General features: G+C 47.8%; 8 protein-coding genes across 8 annotated transcripts; 4 read left to right on the plus strand and 4 right to left on the minus strand.

The window, feature by feature from the left end:
* Positions 1 to 172: 172 nt before the first annotated feature.
* On the minus strand, positions 173 to 2,030 carry FOBCDRAFT_171453 (glycoside hydrolase superfamily). Its single transcript, XM_031193337.3, has 3 exons — positions 1,554 to 2,030; positions 1,395 to 1,504; positions 173 to 1,300 (listed from the first exon to the last, which is right to left on the minus strand). Exons 1-3 carry the CDS (start codon positions 1,810 to 1,812, stop codon positions 287 to 289), a joined length of 1,383 nt encoding a protein of 460 aa, XP_031029958.2. The 5' UTR covers positions 1,813 to 2,030; the 3' UTR covers positions 173 to 286.
* A 785-nt stretch (positions 2,031 to 2,815) lies between these two features.
* Positions 2,816 to 4,986, minus strand: FOBCDRAFT_171457 (fungal-specific transcription factor domain-containing protein). Its single transcript, XM_059608472.1, has 3 exons — positions 4,783 to 4,986; positions 4,616 to 4,732; positions 2,816 to 4,546 (listed from the first exon to the last, which is right to left on the minus strand). Exons 1-3 carry the CDS (start codon positions 4,840 to 4,842, stop codon positions 3,176 to 3,178), a joined length of 1,548 nt encoding a protein of 515 aa, XP_059466354.1. The 5' UTR covers positions 4,843 to 4,986; the 3' UTR covers positions 2,816 to 3,175.
* A 156-nt stretch (positions 4,987 to 5,142) lies between these two features.
* On the plus strand, positions 5,143 to 6,377 carry FOBCDRAFT_234122 (tryptophan synthase beta subunit-like PLP-dependent enzyme). Its single transcript, XM_031193340.3, has one exon. It carries the CDS (start codon positions 5,260 to 5,262, stop codon positions 6,265 to 6,267), a length of 1,008 nt encoding a protein of 335 aa, XP_031029961.2. The 5' UTR covers positions 5,143 to 5,259; the 3' UTR covers positions 6,268 to 6,377.
* Positions 6,378 to 8,609: 2,232 nt separating this feature from the next.
* On the plus strand, positions 8,610 to 9,074 carry FOBCDRAFT_245745 (uncharacterized protein; the record flags this gene model as incomplete). The annotated part of the gene is made up of 1 exon (XM_031193341.2): positions 8,610 to 9,074. One exon carries the CDS (start codon positions 8,610 to 8,612, stop codon positions 9,072 to 9,074), a length of 465 nt encoding a protein of 154 aa, XP_031029962.2.
* A 159-nt stretch (positions 9,075 to 9,233) lies between these two features.
* Positions 9,234 to 10,420, minus strand: FOBCDRAFT_254395 (uncharacterized protein; the record flags this gene model as incomplete). Its single annotated transcript, XM_031193342.3, has 3 exons — positions 9,234 to 10,287; positions 10,324 to 10,358; positions 10,406 to 10,420. 3 exons carry the CDS (start codon positions 10,418 to 10,420, stop codon positions 9,279 to 9,281), a joined length of 1,059 nt encoding a protein of 352 aa, XP_031029963.3. The 3' UTR covers positions 9,234 to 9,278.
* A 1,125-nt stretch (positions 10,421 to 11,545) lies between these two features.
* On the plus strand, positions 11,546 to 12,854 carry FOBCDRAFT_209112 (glycosyl hydrolase family 61-domain-containing protein; the record flags this gene model as incomplete). The annotated part of the gene is made up of 8 exons (XM_031193344.2): positions 11,546 to 11,696; positions 11,762 to 11,968; positions 12,026 to 12,067; positions 12,128 to 12,231; positions 12,281 to 12,394; positions 12,451 to 12,495; positions 12,554 to 12,676; positions 12,744 to 12,854. 8 exons carry the CDS (start codon positions 11,546 to 11,548, stop codon positions 12,852 to 12,854), a joined length of 897 nt encoding a protein of 298 aa, XP_031029965.2.
* Positions 12,855 to 13,019: 165 nt separating this feature from the next.
* On the minus strand, positions 13,020 to 13,454 carry FOBCDRAFT_265800 (uncharacterized protein; the record flags this gene model as incomplete). The annotated part of the gene is made up of 2 exons (XM_031193345.3): positions 13,233 to 13,454; positions 13,020 to 13,172 (listed from the first exon to the last, which is right to left on the minus strand). The coding sequence occupies exons 1-2, from the start codon at positions 13,386 to 13,388 to the stop codon at positions 13,020 to 13,022; spliced, it is 309 nt and encodes a 102-aa protein (XP_031029966.2). The 5' UTR covers positions 13,389 to 13,454.
* Positions 13,455 to 13,882: 428 nt separating this feature from the next.
* FOBCDRAFT_245749 (uncharacterized protein) lies at positions 13,883 to 15,833 on the plus strand (the record flags this gene model as incomplete). Its single annotated transcript, XM_059610717.1, has 2 exons — positions 13,883 to 14,432; positions 14,488 to 15,833. 2 exons carry the CDS (start codon positions 13,883 to 13,885, stop codon positions 15,831 to 15,833), a joined length of 1,896 nt encoding a protein of 631 aa, XP_059466355.1.
* Positions 15,834 to 16,584: the final 751 nt, after the last annotated feature.

Here is a 16,584-nt window from a genome sequence, read left to right on the forward strand (position 1 = left end):
AAAGCTGGAGCCAATCAAGATGACAGTCAGCACAGCCATTCTGGATATAGGTTGCCAAAGACACTCTTGAGCTGCATAGCAAATCAATACAATTACAATTACAGCCACCATGTAATGATATCTCATGCAGCGCGTCTTGGCGCTGACATAGTGTGCACACCAACAGGTACAGTCGGAAGAGGAAAAAGTTAGAATTGAAACTGAGCTCAGTATATAAGAAAGTCATGAAGAAGAGTCGAGGAAAAAGACCGTATCCAGTACTAAGCCAACCCCATTTTTATGCCACTTAGCTAGAGGCAACCAAGACCTCAGGCTCACCGTTAGTGTAGCTAATGCAAACCTGTCCATTGCCATCAGAGGTAACAGTGCCACTTCCAAATACCTTGTCCCAAGTCTTGTTGTTCTTTCCAGTGTTGAAGCAGTACTGTCCCGAGTATCCCTGACCGCGGTTCAACGTAAGCACGATAAGATCGCCGTCCGCACGACTCCAGGCGTAGGCGCTGTTCTGAGAGTAAAGATGCTTGTGGTCATTTCCACCGAGGCCACCGACTGCCGAGCGAGCCTTAGAGAGACGCGAGATGTGTTGGTAGAGATCTGCGTTGGTGCTGAAACTGCTTCGCCAGAGATCCTCGCGGTTGGCGGGGTCATTGCCTCCTGCGTAACCTTGCTCTGTTCCGTAGTAGACGATGGGAATACCTCGAGCAAGGATAACGTATGCGAGGGCGTTCTTCAGAAGAGCTTTGTCATTCTTCTGGCTGAGCCAACGAGGGTTATCGTGGTTGTCGATGAATGTTCCGAGGATAGTGGGATCAGGGAACTTGTTGCTAATCTCATCGTGCATGGCGACAACATCTGATGGATCGCCCTTTTGCTGGTAAAAGCGGTTCATGGGGTAGTACATAGCGTAGTTCAAAAGACCAGGCATGACCTGGGCATAACCAGCGAGATAATCAGGACCTCCGTCCCAGACCTCACCGATGGCGTAGACACCAGCGGCGTCTTGGAAACCAGGCCAGAAGGGCTTTTCGACATGCTTGACAGTGTCGATGCGGATACCGTCGAAGCTGTACTCAGAGACGAGCCATTTGATCCAGTCGTAGAGGACCTTCTTGACACTGTCGCTGCCGGTGTTGAGATCTGGAAGACCGGCGATTTCGCACTGTTCAATGCTGTTCTGGTTGCTGTAGTCGATGTCGCAAGGAGTGTGGTATGAGCTTTGTTCGTTGAGGGGCGAGGGTTTGTGGTCTGAGATTCCTTTGCCCATGTGGTTTGCGACCACGTCGCACATGACGTACATATTCTGGAACAGTCAGCACGGGATCGTTCATGGATACCAACAACGTGATTCTCAAAACAGCACTGAAAACAGCATGAGAAGGATCAAGGCGTCTTACCTTGTCATGAGCAGACTTGACAAGACTCTTCAAGTCATCTGCAGTACCATACTTGGGGTTGACCGCATAAAGATCCTTGGCCCAGTATCCGTGGTATCCTCCATCAGTATCTATTGCCCTTGTCAGCCACCATCATTCCCTCGTATCCGCGACACTTACTGTCAACAACCGGAGTAATCCAGATGGCATCAAATCCCATGCCCTTGATATAATCAAGCTTCGACTCGAGACCCTTGAAAGTTCCACCACAATAATTTCCGAGGTTTCCGCATGCACTACCGCCATTATCGTCAGCGCTTCGCGCAACACGATCAGTAAGTGCGAAATAGATGTTTCGCGACTTCCAAGCGTTTGCGTCCGCTGCATGAGCGAGCGGGCTGATGCTGGCGACGATGGTCGCAAGGAGAGAGAACTTCATGTTGAACTGAGGCGAGGAATGAAGATGAGAGTGCTGCTAAATCCCAAGACATGGCGGGACAAAGCCCTTTTATCGTAAAGTTCGAAGTGTTCAAGACAAGACGAATAGTATGTTTCGAGTGACGAAGGATTTAATTACAGTGTTAGAGCATTGTTCAGCGATAGCACCAAGGACCAAAGGATTCGTTAACAGTGGGTTAACAGCCGACTAGAAGCCCCGAATCAATCAAAAAACCTCCGGAGCTGACTTCTCCCCTCTGATTGGGTGCGTCTGCGGGGTCATGTCATTAAACGTTATAGTGCACGAGCGTTTGAGGTTGAGACCGTAGCTCCAATGATGATCATCGCGACAGGGGTACACCAGATGACCTCTTTATTTGGTATCGGCCCGAAACTCGATCGTCTTTGGTGTCACGTTGACAGGCGGAGTTTCCGCGTGTTCCCTGCGCTTATCATGCACCACGTTGTTCTTCATGATCGCATAGTCGTCCTCTGCATGGGTAGCAGACCCATTTCATCATCGATCAAGTGTTTCAACTCGCTCACCTCCCTATTCCATCACGGAGCTTTCACAGCGTCGCACTGACTAGCACAAACTAGGTAAAAGTTCCTGTTGTTCGTTTGGAACAACATCTTGATAGACTTCAACACTTTTACCGTTTTAGCATTACTACCCGTTTATTCGGGCCGCCCCCGCAAGTGTGAGTGGACTTGCAGATGTCTAGCATACATCCTCGGCTCTCAACCCCGGATTTCTAGCAGAACTGCATGTGTTGTATCCCTCTTTGAGCCTATGATTCCCTTGACTAATATGCCCTACCGGCAGTTTTCGGTCCTACTCTTTTGATCTCACTAAGCCAAGAATGTTTCTCCGTGGTGGAAATAATCACGACTTCTTCTTTCGTATCTCACCCTATCAGTATGATGGGCGTTGCGGGTAATAAATTATTGGATATTTCAGCTGGTGATTGCTTCATCACCGCCGGCGAAGAGCCGAGCCTTGGATGAACTGATATCAGATGTTGGTTTTAGTCATTGTATGAGTATCGTGAAAATTTTCTTCTAGAGGTCTGGGTCCATTTGTGGTGTTTATGCTGTCGATCGCCGTGCTCGATTGCCGAGGTTACCTCCCAAACCCAACACTATGGCCGTGCGACGTAGCAATGCAGCTCATTCTTGCTGCAAGCGAGCTTGTTCACTCCTTCTGTAAAGCATGAATAGCGGTGTATTCTGACCGACTGAAGTCAAGATCCAGTCTATTATCGGCTTTGAGGCCATCCGTGAATATCCGCTGGTCCGATGAAGACGTGAAGGCGCAATTGTGAGTTCGGTGTTATTCACATCCTTCTTGGCCATTGACGACATCAGAATAGTACGAGGTCTTTTCCTGTTTGCTTGGCGAATAGGTCCCATCTCATGTCGCCCCCATTCTTCCAGTAATCCCTCATGAACTCGAGGACGTTTTCATAGCTGCCCAAGCCACGTGCAGTCATGCTCTCCATCGTCTCTACGACGATGGTGCGTTCGGCATGAGTCGTTGAGTCGCAGCCTGCTGCAAGGAGTGGCCACAAAAGTTGAGCGTGAACAGGAGACTGTTTGTCGATTTTCTGTAACGAAGTGATGATTGAGTCCACTGTTGTCTGGACTTTCGGATTGTCCTTGGGTAGTTCGTCAACTCGTCTGTATAGACATAGTAGCGTTGCATCAGTGAACAGTCTGTGACTGTTTTCTAGTTCTGTCCGGAGCACCACATCTGTTACTGTTGAAGCGCTTTTTTTCCGAAGCTCAATCAATCGAAGTTCAAGTTCGTGAGAATATACACTGCTTGCTAGATCATTGTCATACACTTGGCCACTTGCATCAACATTCATGCAACTTGGCTCAGATAGCTCGCATACCATATTAAGAGCAGCCACCAACTCCCGAGAAAAGCCGGAAGTAAGATCAATGCGACCTAGGTCAGGCATACATGTCAAAAGGTAGTCCCAGTCAATGAACCCTTTCGTCTGCCGTGAAGGTAAGGGCAGGCCGGAAAGTCTATTCATCAAAAGGAGGTGAACCAGCCACTTGAGGCTCATCCACCATAAAGGATCCAGACTGTACTTCGACTTATCGCGTTGAACAACATGAAGAGCTCCGTTGAGATGCTTCCGAAAGGTCGCAGTATCTCCTGCACAGACGCACGTCGTAGCCAGCATCAACGTCGTCGGCAGTATTGTCACTCCAACGTCGCCGAATCTCGGTGTAGTAATTGCTTCGCGAAGGTTTCCCAGACACTCCACAGTTGCCGTTATTGCTGCACTTCGTGACTCTGGATTCCGTGCCATCCTGAAGAGTTGGCTGCTGCTGGCGGCGATCATTGCCCCCATTATGCAAGGGCTGAGATCAGCGGCTGGTAGAATCAAGCTTAGAGCCATGTCCGGCTGTAGCGGCCAGTATACTGTTGCTGTATGGGCTACAAAGTGTTGAAAGTAGATCCGCCGAGGATCACTCCGGAGTGGAGGGCTGGATGGGAAAGAGATGGAGAGACTGTGCCTTGGCGGGCTTTCGGCAGGAAAATGAGAAAGCCAGTCAGAAGGGTCATCTATTATAGATGATGAAATAAAGTTGCTCTCAAACGTGTCAGACATATCGGTATAAGAAATGAGTTGGTTGGAAGTGGCAACTGAGCTTGGTGCCAGAGACACTTGTTGTTCATCGGCCGTCTCATCGGTTGAAGATGGCTGTGTCAAGATCTGCGGAAGTGTGGTTGAGTGAGCCTGTATTCAATTGAATTATCTTACAGGAAGACAAATGAACCATACCTGAGCATTATTGGCTGGCTTGCGTTTCGCCACCCTAAAGCTCTTGACGCTCAACTCATACGAGCAAAGGTGAGGGTACTTGTAGCATCGTGAACATGATGGCCTCTTCTCATCGCACTTGTTCAATGTCAGTAAGCATAAGCTGTGAGAGATGATAGCGAGCAGACCTTGGCCTTCTTTCTCTTGCATTCAGTGCATCCTGCACGTCGTCTTTGGGACGGCTCCATGGGCCGTAACTTGCGTCATATACTCAGCACACGGGATGGTAGACACAAGAAATGAGAATTGTGTTCGGTAAGTAATTCAGAGTTGTGTTCGGGGTGATGGATTGAGATTCTTGACGGTCTCTCATCGTGGCGATGAGAATTGATGTGAGATACGATCAGAGGAGTGAATGTGAATGGACCCCGCAAATGGTCAAGCAGACAGGGTTGAAAAATCGGCAGAAGCTCAGCGGCCAATCAAAATTCGCCTTAGCTCCCTTGCACAGGACGCGATCAATCTTTGGCGTTGGCATCAAACACGCGACTAAACCCGTCCCGAGCATGACTGATCTCATCAATTGACGACACTCACTAATGCAAACTCCATTATGTTTCCTCAGTCCATAACCACAAGCCAAGCGCCATGTTAAACGCGTCACAATGCCAATCGACCCAGAGATCTTCGCTGTCGGCCAAAGAGCCCTTGAACAATGGAGGCTCAACAAACTCTACGTCCTCCGCACAGCCCTCGTCCCAGCCAAAACCGCTGGTAAGAAGCACGGTGCAAAAGTTTACTTTAAACTGGAACATACCCAGTTTACAGGGTCCTATCACTTCCGAGGCGCTATGGCAAGAATGAAGGACAATCCTACAAAAAAGCCATTCGTTACAGCGTCGACGGGGAATCATGCTATGGGCGCTTCTCTCGCGGCGCATGCACTAGGAACGAAAGTAACTATTGTCATGCCGATGTTTGTAGAGAAGCATTTGCTTGAGAAGGTGAAGCAGTATGATCCTGAGATTGTACACCACGGAAATGATCTGAACGAGGCGAGAGCGTATGCGAAAGACCTTGCTAAAAAGTCAGGTCATGTATATTTCTCACCCTGCGATGAGTTCATGGTCCTTGCTGGTCTAGGCACCGTCTGCGTCGAAGTTCTCCAGCAATTCGAGGTCCTCGAGAAACCAATCCACAATATCTTCGCCCCCATGAGTGACGGTGCACTCATAAGCGGGATAGGCTGCTTTGCCAGAGATGCAAAAAAACAAGCCGGCAGTTTAAGACCAAAGGTGAAAGTCTGGGGCGTTACAGCGATCAACTCAATGGCACTCGCAGCATCTTTATCCGCTGGATTTCCAATCGAGACGGAAACTTCGCCTACGCTTGCTATGTCCGAATCAGACAATGATATTACACGGAATGGGATTGACCTTCGGTTGGCCAGGACAACGGTTAATCATGTTGTTACGTGTACAGAGGCGGAGATTTTGGCTGCGTTAAGACAGCTTCATATTCAGGAGAAACAGTATGTCGATGGATTTTCGGCGTTAGCGCTCGCCGGGTTTAATAAAGTTGCTGAGAAGGTGAAACATGAGACGAGTACTGTTATCTTGTGTAGTGGGAATTACGATAGGGACAAGATTGGAAAGTTGGTTTACGGCGCTTGACATTAGGTGCTTATCAATAGAATGAAGTCTCGATGGAATGAAAGCGAAGTTCAAACACCGATTACCTGTGGCCGATATTCAGAAAATACCAATTACCATGGACAGAGGCCGCCTTACTAGCATGTTCACTCCATCATCTGAACATTATGTACGTGCGCTGATACAACTTGATGTTTTCCTAAGAAGGGAAGGTATCTAGATAACTGGCCCGGCTGTTCAAGGTCACGAACAGTGATATGATGCACCCTAGCACCGTATGCTCCTCAGCTTTCTCCCAAACAACTTGGTAGGTCCAGAATAGTCCATAAATGTCCATATAGTCGGACGCATTGTAAACTAATACCTTCACTTCTTTACCCGAACCCGGAAAGTCAAACTACCGGTCCCCTTTTCGCATACACCTACCTCAAATAGGTAGGATGTCTGACCTCTTGGCCCGTAAGGAGACCAACTCAAGAAGCAACTCACACGCCCAGCTCTTCACAATTGTACACACTCCCAACATCTGGAGCTTCGCCACTTTCAACCACGCCAAAAGCCTCTGGGTAACAACGCAAGCTCGCCAAACCGACATCCCCAAGATCAACCTAAGTTTCAGTTATCCTGGCGAAGACGTAAAATACCACGAGATCACTAGTATCCCGAATTCTTGGTTGCGAGATGTTCAAGTTCATTGGGACTATCCAACATGCTCATAGAAAATACAAGGCATACTATTCACTTGCTTGTCCAGTTTCCCGTGGCTTCACAGTATCAACCATAGTAAGGCCTGTTCATTGTTGCAAGAGAAGTTGAAGATACGTGTTGGACGTGGAAAGGAGCCTATAAAGAGGTAGCTAAGTGTTACCGTTTTTAAACAACAGACTTACCGCATAGTCATTAAGTAGCTAATTTAGACATCATCACAGCCCACTTCTATCATATCAACAAACCCATTCGTTCTCATAAATCAATAAATGCCTGACCATTCGTAACCGCCTCCGGAAAATTCTTTACGCGCTCAGCTCTACATCATAGTGAACCCCTTTCTAATTGGTCAGGCATTGTGGTATAATGTCTAAGTTGTGAGCAAGATGTGTTATTTGCAGTTGAGACTTGTGGCTGAGAGCTTATATCAGCACAGAGAACTTAGTGAACCCCTTTACATCCTATGAGTAATTTCTTCAGCTCTATGACCATTTCTTCAGCAATCGCCACCTCTGGAGTATCGTTATTGAGGGCCCATGCGTCTGGCGGATCTATCAAGGTCATCTTCTCGATGGAGATCCCTGTATAGAAATATCGGGGGGACCGCATGACAATCAAGTGTCCCGAGCGACAGCTGGAGTATTTCGAGGTCGCCAGCTTTCCGAGTGCTTGGCTGAGAGATATTGAAGACAGGATCCATTCTGTTTATCCTGGATGCGCAGGATGATCTGGATTGTAACCGCAAGTGGGTTCGCGATATCTTCAAGAGATTGGTGGCTGGTGCTATTATTAGTCAAATTCAGGCTGATAATGTTTCATTGGAGCTTGAAACAAGCTCCGAGCTGTGAGCCAGATCTGTTATTTGCAGTTCAGACCTGTGGCTGAGAGGTTTTTGTCACTGCAAAGGACTTCGACATGAGCTCTGAAGTTCAATCAGAGGGATCTTAGGTAGCTGGAATGGTCAGGGTGCTCTAGGAACTAACTTTGCTGGCCGATGTTTGTTGTTTTCTTTAGACAGTTTTGTATTAACTTTGCCACAAAATAGTAGCTCTGCTGCTCTAAGTAGTGGATTGCGGTCCATAAGGTTAAACTCTAGGCTGCTAACACAGATAATGAGGACTCGATGTTCTTTTTCAGAATATAAGTTTCTACCCAAAAAAAACTTCCACGATGACCAATGAGCAGGCTTACACAAGGTTTCATTGTCTCTTCGTGAACTAAGCTCTGTGTGGTGACTCTAAGCTCTCAGCCACAGGTCTCAACTACAAATAACACATCCAGCTCACTGTTTAGACATTATACCACGATATCTAACCAATCGCTACAGCATAATGCTGAAAAAACGAAACCCTAGAAAGCTTGGTGTCCATGCACTGGCACAAGCCGGCATGTTCGCAAAATGCAGTGGGAAATTGGCCTGTTTAGAATCAGACACAGTAACAGGTTTATGATACCACTGGCAATAGCGTCTGTTCACCAGCAACATCAAATATATTTGTGTGACATGAGACAGCTTTAATAGCAAGCTGAATCGTCCACTTTCAAAACAACAACATCATCATCATCTTACATCTTTCCATGGGACAGTCAAACTGTTTCCTTTCTCACAATTTTCACCGATCATATCAACAAACCTACTCGCACAAACCAGCGAAATGTCCGACCGCACACAGCTCCCTTCCAACGAGGAGACAAGCCCTTCACACGCCCAACTCTTCATCGCCGTCAGCCCCCCTCTGGACTTTAAACCCAAGATCGATTTTCAGGTCCCCAGCCGCTGGATGTTTGCCGCCCTCAACCCCATCACCACGACCTGGCTCACCGCCCAAGGTCGTCAGAATGAAGCTCGCTACGCTCTCGTAAAGTATGACGGCCCCCCCGCACACTCCAAGTTCTTTGAGGTTGCCAGCATTCCGATCTCTGAACTTGGTGATGTTGAAGCTCGGGTTCGTTCCGTGCTTCCTGAGGAAAACCCCCAAGGCGAGGCGGCGTTCAATCGCCAGTATGTGCGTGATGTCCTGAAGAATCTGGTTGACGGTGGTATCCTTGGCGAGGACCGGGCCCGTGATGCTTTGCTCGCGGTTGAGACCTTTTCCGAACTTCAGTTGAAGGAATCCTAAGTCGTGGAGGGATTGTCGTTTTGTGGAAGCTAATGTTGCCGGTTGATGTTGGAGGTTTTGTTGGTCCTTCCACCCCATATTCGCCACTCTGCTATTTCTTCCTTGTATAGAGCTACCGGAGTCTGCTTGTTTAGTTAAGCTCTATGTCAATAAAAGCGTGGGAAAGTATTCGTTCCATTTTGCCATTTGTGATATGCTAAAACTTTATTGCATCTTGATACACCCACCACTCGCACTAATAACAGATCCAGTAATCCATCTTCCATCATTCCCACAAAGCATCCCTACAACATCAGCCACGTCCTCAGGCTGCCCAAACTTAGGTATACTCTGCAAGGGAAAGAACTCATCCTGGAACGTCTTGACAACCTCCGGTCCACAATCCATAACAGCGTCAGTCTCCGTCAAACCTGCGGTGACTGCATTCGCAGTCGTTCCAGCCATAAAAGCGTATCGCTCATCTTTTCCACCAAATGCCTGCGACCATGTTCGACAGAGTGATTCGCCGGCTGATTTTCCAGCTGCGTACATCAGTTGATCGGCCCATGGGAGGCGCGAGCGGACTGATGATATGTAGATGATACGGCTGTTGGGTTGGAAGAGTTTTCGACGAACGAGCTCTTCGACGATCTGAACTGGGGTTTGGACGTTGCCTAGAAGGCTTCTCTGAATCTCTTCAGTGGTCATTTGACCAATGACACCGGGCATAGGGTCACCGGCTGAGTTCACCAGGATGTCAACGCGACCGTCAAAGGACTTCTCAAGGGCATCAGCAATTGTTTTGGCGCAGTCGCTAGAGAATACGTCGGCGATAATCCCTTTGATCTGTTGACCTGCTGGACGCTCTCTTGATGTGGCTTTGTAGACAAGTTCTGTGACCTCATCGTTCAGGCCTGATGATAGAGCATCAATACCTTTGTTGCTGACACAAGTGCCCAGGATAGAACATCCTCGAGATGCCAAGTTGAATGCTATAGCGCGACCGATACCTCGTGATGCACCGCTGATGACCGCGACTTTACCAATTAGATCAAGCTCTCTGGTAGGCAAAATTTTCTCGCCCATTTTGATGGTGTTTTGGTTGTTGGAGGTAACTTGAGAAGCTGAAATGAGGCTGGGAACTGTGTAAGGATGCTTGACGAGAGCTTTGTTGGTTGTAGATACGATCGCGGGCAGTGTCTCTTCCCGGATCAAGATTTGTGAAGAGCAATACCTCTTTTATTCAGCAGTCTTGGCTGATATGACTCACTTCATTTGGTGGCGCGATGCGGGGTTTGGTGTTTCCTGAGTCTTGGACATGATTATCCTGTCACTTCATTGGCTGAGCCTACCCTGGAGATCGCCATCGCGACGAAGATCATCAGGGCGGGGTTACAATGTGAGTCTTATCTTCAGGTAGAGACCTTAATTTTTTCAATGCCATGAAAGATAGTCATGATTATACCTTCATTATTGTCAGCGAAATACTGTTCTTCGAGAATCAGCTCAACTCGGCGTAAGTGTCGGTCGTCTAAAACTTCCCGACTCAAAATGCGTTAGCTCGGGCTAACCAAAACAGTGCTACCTGCATGGAGCCTAATTATACAGCATCTGCTGATACTGCCGCCCACCTTGAATAAGGAAGAATGAAATTTGAGTAGTTCGGGTATTGCTGAAATCGCTACCGTTGGTCGATGCGTAAGGTGGGAACTCTGTGCTAGAGGATTGCCGACGATGCTTTGTTATCTCAATGGTGAGAAAAGCTGGAAGACGAAGCTTTATTCCTTCGAAGCACAGAAATAGACCTTGTGACTTCCATTGACCAAAGGCTAAATGCCTAATGTCGAGATGAATGTTACATTGTTGGCTGCCCATGTCCCCAGATCCGAGGACGGAGGATGACATTCCGAAACGAAATTACCCGGTGAATCCATCAACGACCTTGCAAGCGAGATCCGAAACGAGGGTGCTGGATGCTTCAAAGCTTGTAATTGTTGATTGTAATAAAAATCAGAACCAAAAGATACACTTTGGAATCTTATAGCAAGGTCGCTCGACGAAGTAACAGTTATTTGTTATACGATAGCAAAGGCCCATGCTAGGAGGACAAGGCATTCATCTAGCTAGACTTCCAGAGCATTACTACCGAGAGAAGCAACCATGTTCTTCCATTCCATCCATCTCTGGACCATGGCGGATTGTCCTCGTCCATATTCGCCAGTAAACATTTCCATTTTGGGCTCTCGGAACTCAACAGCGTTGTCAGTTGACGCATTGAGACCACTCATTCTATAACGGAACTATAATGGAGGACCATCACATCATTCTCATTGGGGGACGACTAAACTGCCATCAAGAACGTGACCACTCATAAGTCCGTGCCGTTTCACCCGCAGCATGCTTTTATACCTCGCTCCTGAACCTGCATCGCCTCTTACGTCTCCTTTGGCCAGTCTCAATCAGCTGTCATAACATCATCTTGAGAGATAATTATGAAGATCGCTACTTCACTCGCAGCTGTTGTGGCTTTGGTGCAAAGCACCTCTGCTCATTACATCTTCCAGCAGCTTAGTGTTGGGTCGACCAAGTATCCAGTCTTCCAGTACATTCGACAGAACTCGAACTACAACTCTCCTGTCACTGGTATGTCTCGATTCCCTACCCAGCAAGAGCGTTCATGGAGTAACACACTGACAACTATGTCTTAGATCTGGATTCCAATGACCTTCGATGCAATGTCGGCGCCTCGGGAACCAACACCCAGACCGTTGGAGTCAAGGCTGGCGACTCGATTACCTTCACTCTTGATACTGCAGTCTACCACCAGGGACCTATCTCCGTATACATGTCCAAGGCACCAAGCTCTGCCTCATCATACGATGGCAGCGGCGGCTGGTTCAAGATCAAGGACTGGGGTATGTCTCTACTAATCGGCTGGATAAACAGGAGAACGACTAACGGCAAGTGAATAGGTCCTACCTTCAGTGGCAGCACTTCGACCTGGCCTATGTACCGTAAGTTATCATTCGACGCCAAGAGATTCCTTCCTGGAATCTAACCTTGTTATCTCTTAGTCAGCTACACGTTCAACCTTCCCACTTGCATTGCCAACGGCGAATATCTTCTTCGCATCCAGAGTCTAGGCATTCACAACCCTTGGCCAGCAGGTATTCCTCAGGTAAGTGACCAGCACCTGATTCGCCGCAGAAGTTCACATGGATCTCTAGTTCTACATCAGCTGCGCCCAGATCAGCGTTTCTGGTGGAGGCAGTACTGTTCCCAGTAACCAGGTCAAGATTCCTGGTGCTTTCAAGGAAACCGATCCTGGGTATACCGCCAACGTAAGACAGTATCCTATCAAGATGATAATGAAGTATATTAACGCTTGGCCTTTCAGATCTACTCCAACTTTAACAGCTACACCATCCCTGGACCTGCAGTGGTAAGTAAAGCGAAGCAACTCTCCCAGACGCTGTTATGATATCTAATTGTAACTGAAGTTCTCTTGCAACGGTGCTGGCGGCGGTGATGGTGGCGGCAACGGCCCCACTACGACTCTACAGACCTCTACCCGAACGTCATCTACACAGGTTCCTCCCGTGTCGACTCAACCATCCGGTCAGGTAAGTCACATGTCCATGAGTGTCCACTGATATCTAGAGGTAATTAAAATGTGCTGACCTGACATAGTGCGCTTCTCTCTGGGGCCAGTGCGGCGGAAGTACCTGGACCGGTCCAAAGTGCTGCGCCACTGGAACTTGCAAGGCGCTCAACGACTTCTACTCTCAGTGCACCACTTAAGATCTTACAGAAAGTTCAGAATGTATCACGAAATATACTGGTCACGTCTGGTGAAACGGTGATTGGAACATCATCTCATGTATATCTTCAATAGTTATCTGGAGAACCGTATAAGACGTCATGTTATTACGAACATATTCTTCTGCAGCCATGTAAAACTTCTGACTAACAGTTCGTAACTCCCCATGCAAAAACAGCTTGACCAAACTTATGATCCCAATTCTCCTTGGAATGACCAATCTCCTGGTCAGCGGCACAAGGCGCAGCGGCATACAGCCTCAGAACACAGTTGGACTTTTTCGTATTACCCCAAACCATCTAGCCCAACGGTAGTCAGTAACAAGTACCTGAGAAGCGGTGAAAAATGTCTTAACTTACATGATCGCCTGGGACACATGCTGGGATGGAAGTGCATCCCTTGTTCTTAGAGCCCGAATAGGACCCTTCGAAGTGAGATCCTCTTGGGCAGTCGAACTGCATGGTCCATGCATTGGCAGACGCGGCAAGCGCCAAAACACTGAGAGTGAACTTCATTTCCAGGAGGTGGTGCCAAGGTTTGATGAGGCTGCAAGGTTAAAGATATGCTTAAGCTTGTTAAACTATTTTCTGAATACGAAAACTTGCTCGATATTTATACAGCGAAGCGGTGTAATCTCTGCGCCGTCTTATTGAAGTTTTCGCCCCCACCCTGAACTGTAAATAACTTCAATTGCTATTTCTGTGCCTCCCCTCTTTCTGCACGATGTTACGCATCTCTCGAGACTGTTGTCGGTTTGAAGACCCCTAATCCTAGCAACTGGCTGGCCGACTGGTGGAAGAGTCCTTACCCCGCCTTAGATCTAGACTGCGGCTGAAGTTGTTGGTCCCCAATCAGATACGCCGCTGCTTACGCGCTTCTTTTTCTCATCAAGCTTCAGTTTCAGATTTTGAAGTGCTGCCCAGCGACAGCAGGCATCTCGTAGATCACCGCCTTAACGCGATAACCGAAAGAAAATCGTGATTTGACCGGCTATCAATCGATCGGTATCATGTCGGCCGACGCGCCGCAGTACCAGCACTTCATCCCGCAGTTCATCCTAAAGAACTTCGACCATCCTTTCAGCTGTCCCAAGGCCCCCACGAATGGCTCAAAATGCAAAAAGCACCATCACGAAAAAGGAAAATACCCCGGCGACCGGGACGTGAACTGCTTGGAACTTTTGCCTGAGGGTTTCAAGGTTGAGGAGCTTTCTATCCGACAAGTATGCGGCCTGGATGACATGTACACAGACCAGTCACCAAACGTAAAGTTTCCTCGCGAGCTGGAGGCCAAGTTTAGCAGACTGGAGAGCGAGACGAGTGCCGTGATTCGCAGGATAATTAACTCTCACCAGCGTGGAGAGGAATATGTCAAAATCAACAGGACACAGCAAACTGTAGTACGCAAGTTCATTTATCTACTGAACCAGCGAGGCTCAGGCTTCTTCAAGACATATAACTGCAATAGTATCAACGACTACAAAAAGATTGATCGTGATCTTTTGAAGGAGTATATGGATCGAAATGGAATTGAACGACCTTTAGATATTTGGTTGCAGGGTTTGTTTGAGTTCTATCATCGATCTCGATATGCGTGTGACAGCAAATTAGCAAGAAATTCTCAAGTTGACTGTCTATTATGGCTTATTTCGTCATTTCCAAGAACACATTACCGAATTTTGGATGTCCTTCTGCACCCCTGTGAGCGAGGATGAAGAGTTTATTCTTCCTGACACAGGAAGCCATGTGTACGAAGGACCAACCGTCAACTTTCAAGACAAGACCACAGGAGAATTCATTCGCCTAGGACCCCGCTTTCACCTCTTCACGCCTATCTCTCCCCTATTGATGATCGTCTTGAGAGGCAATCATCTCCCAGAGCCACATGAGGAAAACAATCCTGAGACAAAGGCTGGGCGTCAGCTTTACCGACAGATCGAGATCGACTCGATCCATGGCCCAGGAACAAAGTCAATACTGGAAGACCTCCCCGTTCACAAGGCTATCAACAGCTATTCCACTTTGTTGAATGGAATACTGAGAAAACGACCGGGATGGGACAGACAGCTTCGTCAGACTGATATCTTCTCATTCCCTTTCTTTAAAATCCCCACGCATCATGCACGCATCATCAATGGTCTTCTGCTAGACCATGCCTTTCACGGCTTAACAATTATCTTCAACAAGAAGGGCCCGTTCCTCGATCTCCTAGAATGGTTCTTGACGAAACCGTGCGAGGTTGGCAAAAGGCTAGGCAGAGAACACCATGCAGAGCAGATGAGGTGTCTTGCGCGGTTGACCGCTTTGATGCATGCCGAGGGGCGAAACATCTCGCTACATATAACAAATGGGCCAATCAACTATGATCTTGACATTGAGAGTTATAAAAACCAGAACAATGATGCCGCACGGTGGCTTGAGAGCCTTGAGAAGAGTCACGCCAGCGGGGAAAAGGTTGAAAAGAACCGAGAAAAAGGCCCAGATACCAAGGTCGATGCAGGCCGGCAAGGTTCAGTGTATCCCCAAGATCAGCCCAAGAATGAGAAGAGTAGCATCGAGGGGCAGCCAATCGACCTTGGTCCGACGGTGAAACATGACGAAGAAATAAGCCGAGCTAAACTCACATCCCTTTGTGTTTCCGAACTCTCAACACAGCACCAGTCAGCAAATGTCCAGGGGACCCACCCGATTCAGCAACTATCAATGATGGTAGGGATTATACTGCTTCTTTTAGCGGTGACCTATATGATAGTATTCCTGGCTCACTGGTCAGAATGGCTTTTGCAGGTCTCGTTTGGAATCAATTGGTATGAGCTTCTGGTAATCACAGTGGTACTACCTTACTTAATATTATGCCTGCTTCGGTGGTTGGATTGGCCTTTGAATACCTTGTTTGGGATCCGTCTGTATCATATTGCGATAATTTTTATTTTTCTCGTTGCCTCCCAGGCAGAGAAGTGAAAATAGAAGAGAAACAAAGTATTGCATCTGCCATATATAAAATAGACCAATGTTTGCTCCAGTGGACGACTTGGATCTAACGGATCCACGAGCAAGCATTGTGATTCGTCATGATGAGAGTCTTCAGAGGGACAGACTTCGTACTTCTTATCCGCGGTCTGAAAGCTACAGTTCCTCGGGTCGTTGAGAACGCGCTGTGATTCTATTAATATACGATTGTAGCTAGATCCCATAGGTCGTCTCGCAATCAACATCGACTCGTTGAGACGTCCACGCTGCAACGATGTACTTCAATAGCCCGTGAGCCCCATTTCTTGATGTCCGATGTGCATGGTAGCCTTGCTGCTCGTCTGATTCGTCTTCTCGGCTACGGCACCGTTTAGTTGTTCATCAACTCCACAGCTGGAAAGATGGGGACAACGCGCTAAGATGGATCCTCCCGCCCCCCGAGGTTCATCACAGCTTCAGTATATGACATCGCAGCATGGTTTCACGAAGTTAACGAGAACCAATCTGAAAGGATGAACTAAACCGCCTTTTCTGCAGGAACTAAATATTCAAAATGGCTTATCTGATCGTTGATCCTCCAATGTCTCCCAACGACATTCAGACTAGTCTCGCCAATAGAGTTTCGCCTTCTCCATACAGACGTCATAGTCAAGTCTTACTCAGACCAAGTTCCAACCTCTAGCTCCGGCCTTAAAGTTGCCATTTATTTCTTCCAAAAAGGCCTCACTCGCTGACCTCAATT

This window comes from Fusarium oxysporum, chromosome XII (genome assembly GCF_013085055.1).
Source record: "Fusarium oxysporum Fo47 chromosome XII, complete sequence".
Lineage (NCBI taxonomy): Eukaryota > Fungi > Ascomycota > Sordariomycetes > Hypocreales > Nectriaceae > Fusarium > Fusarium oxysporum.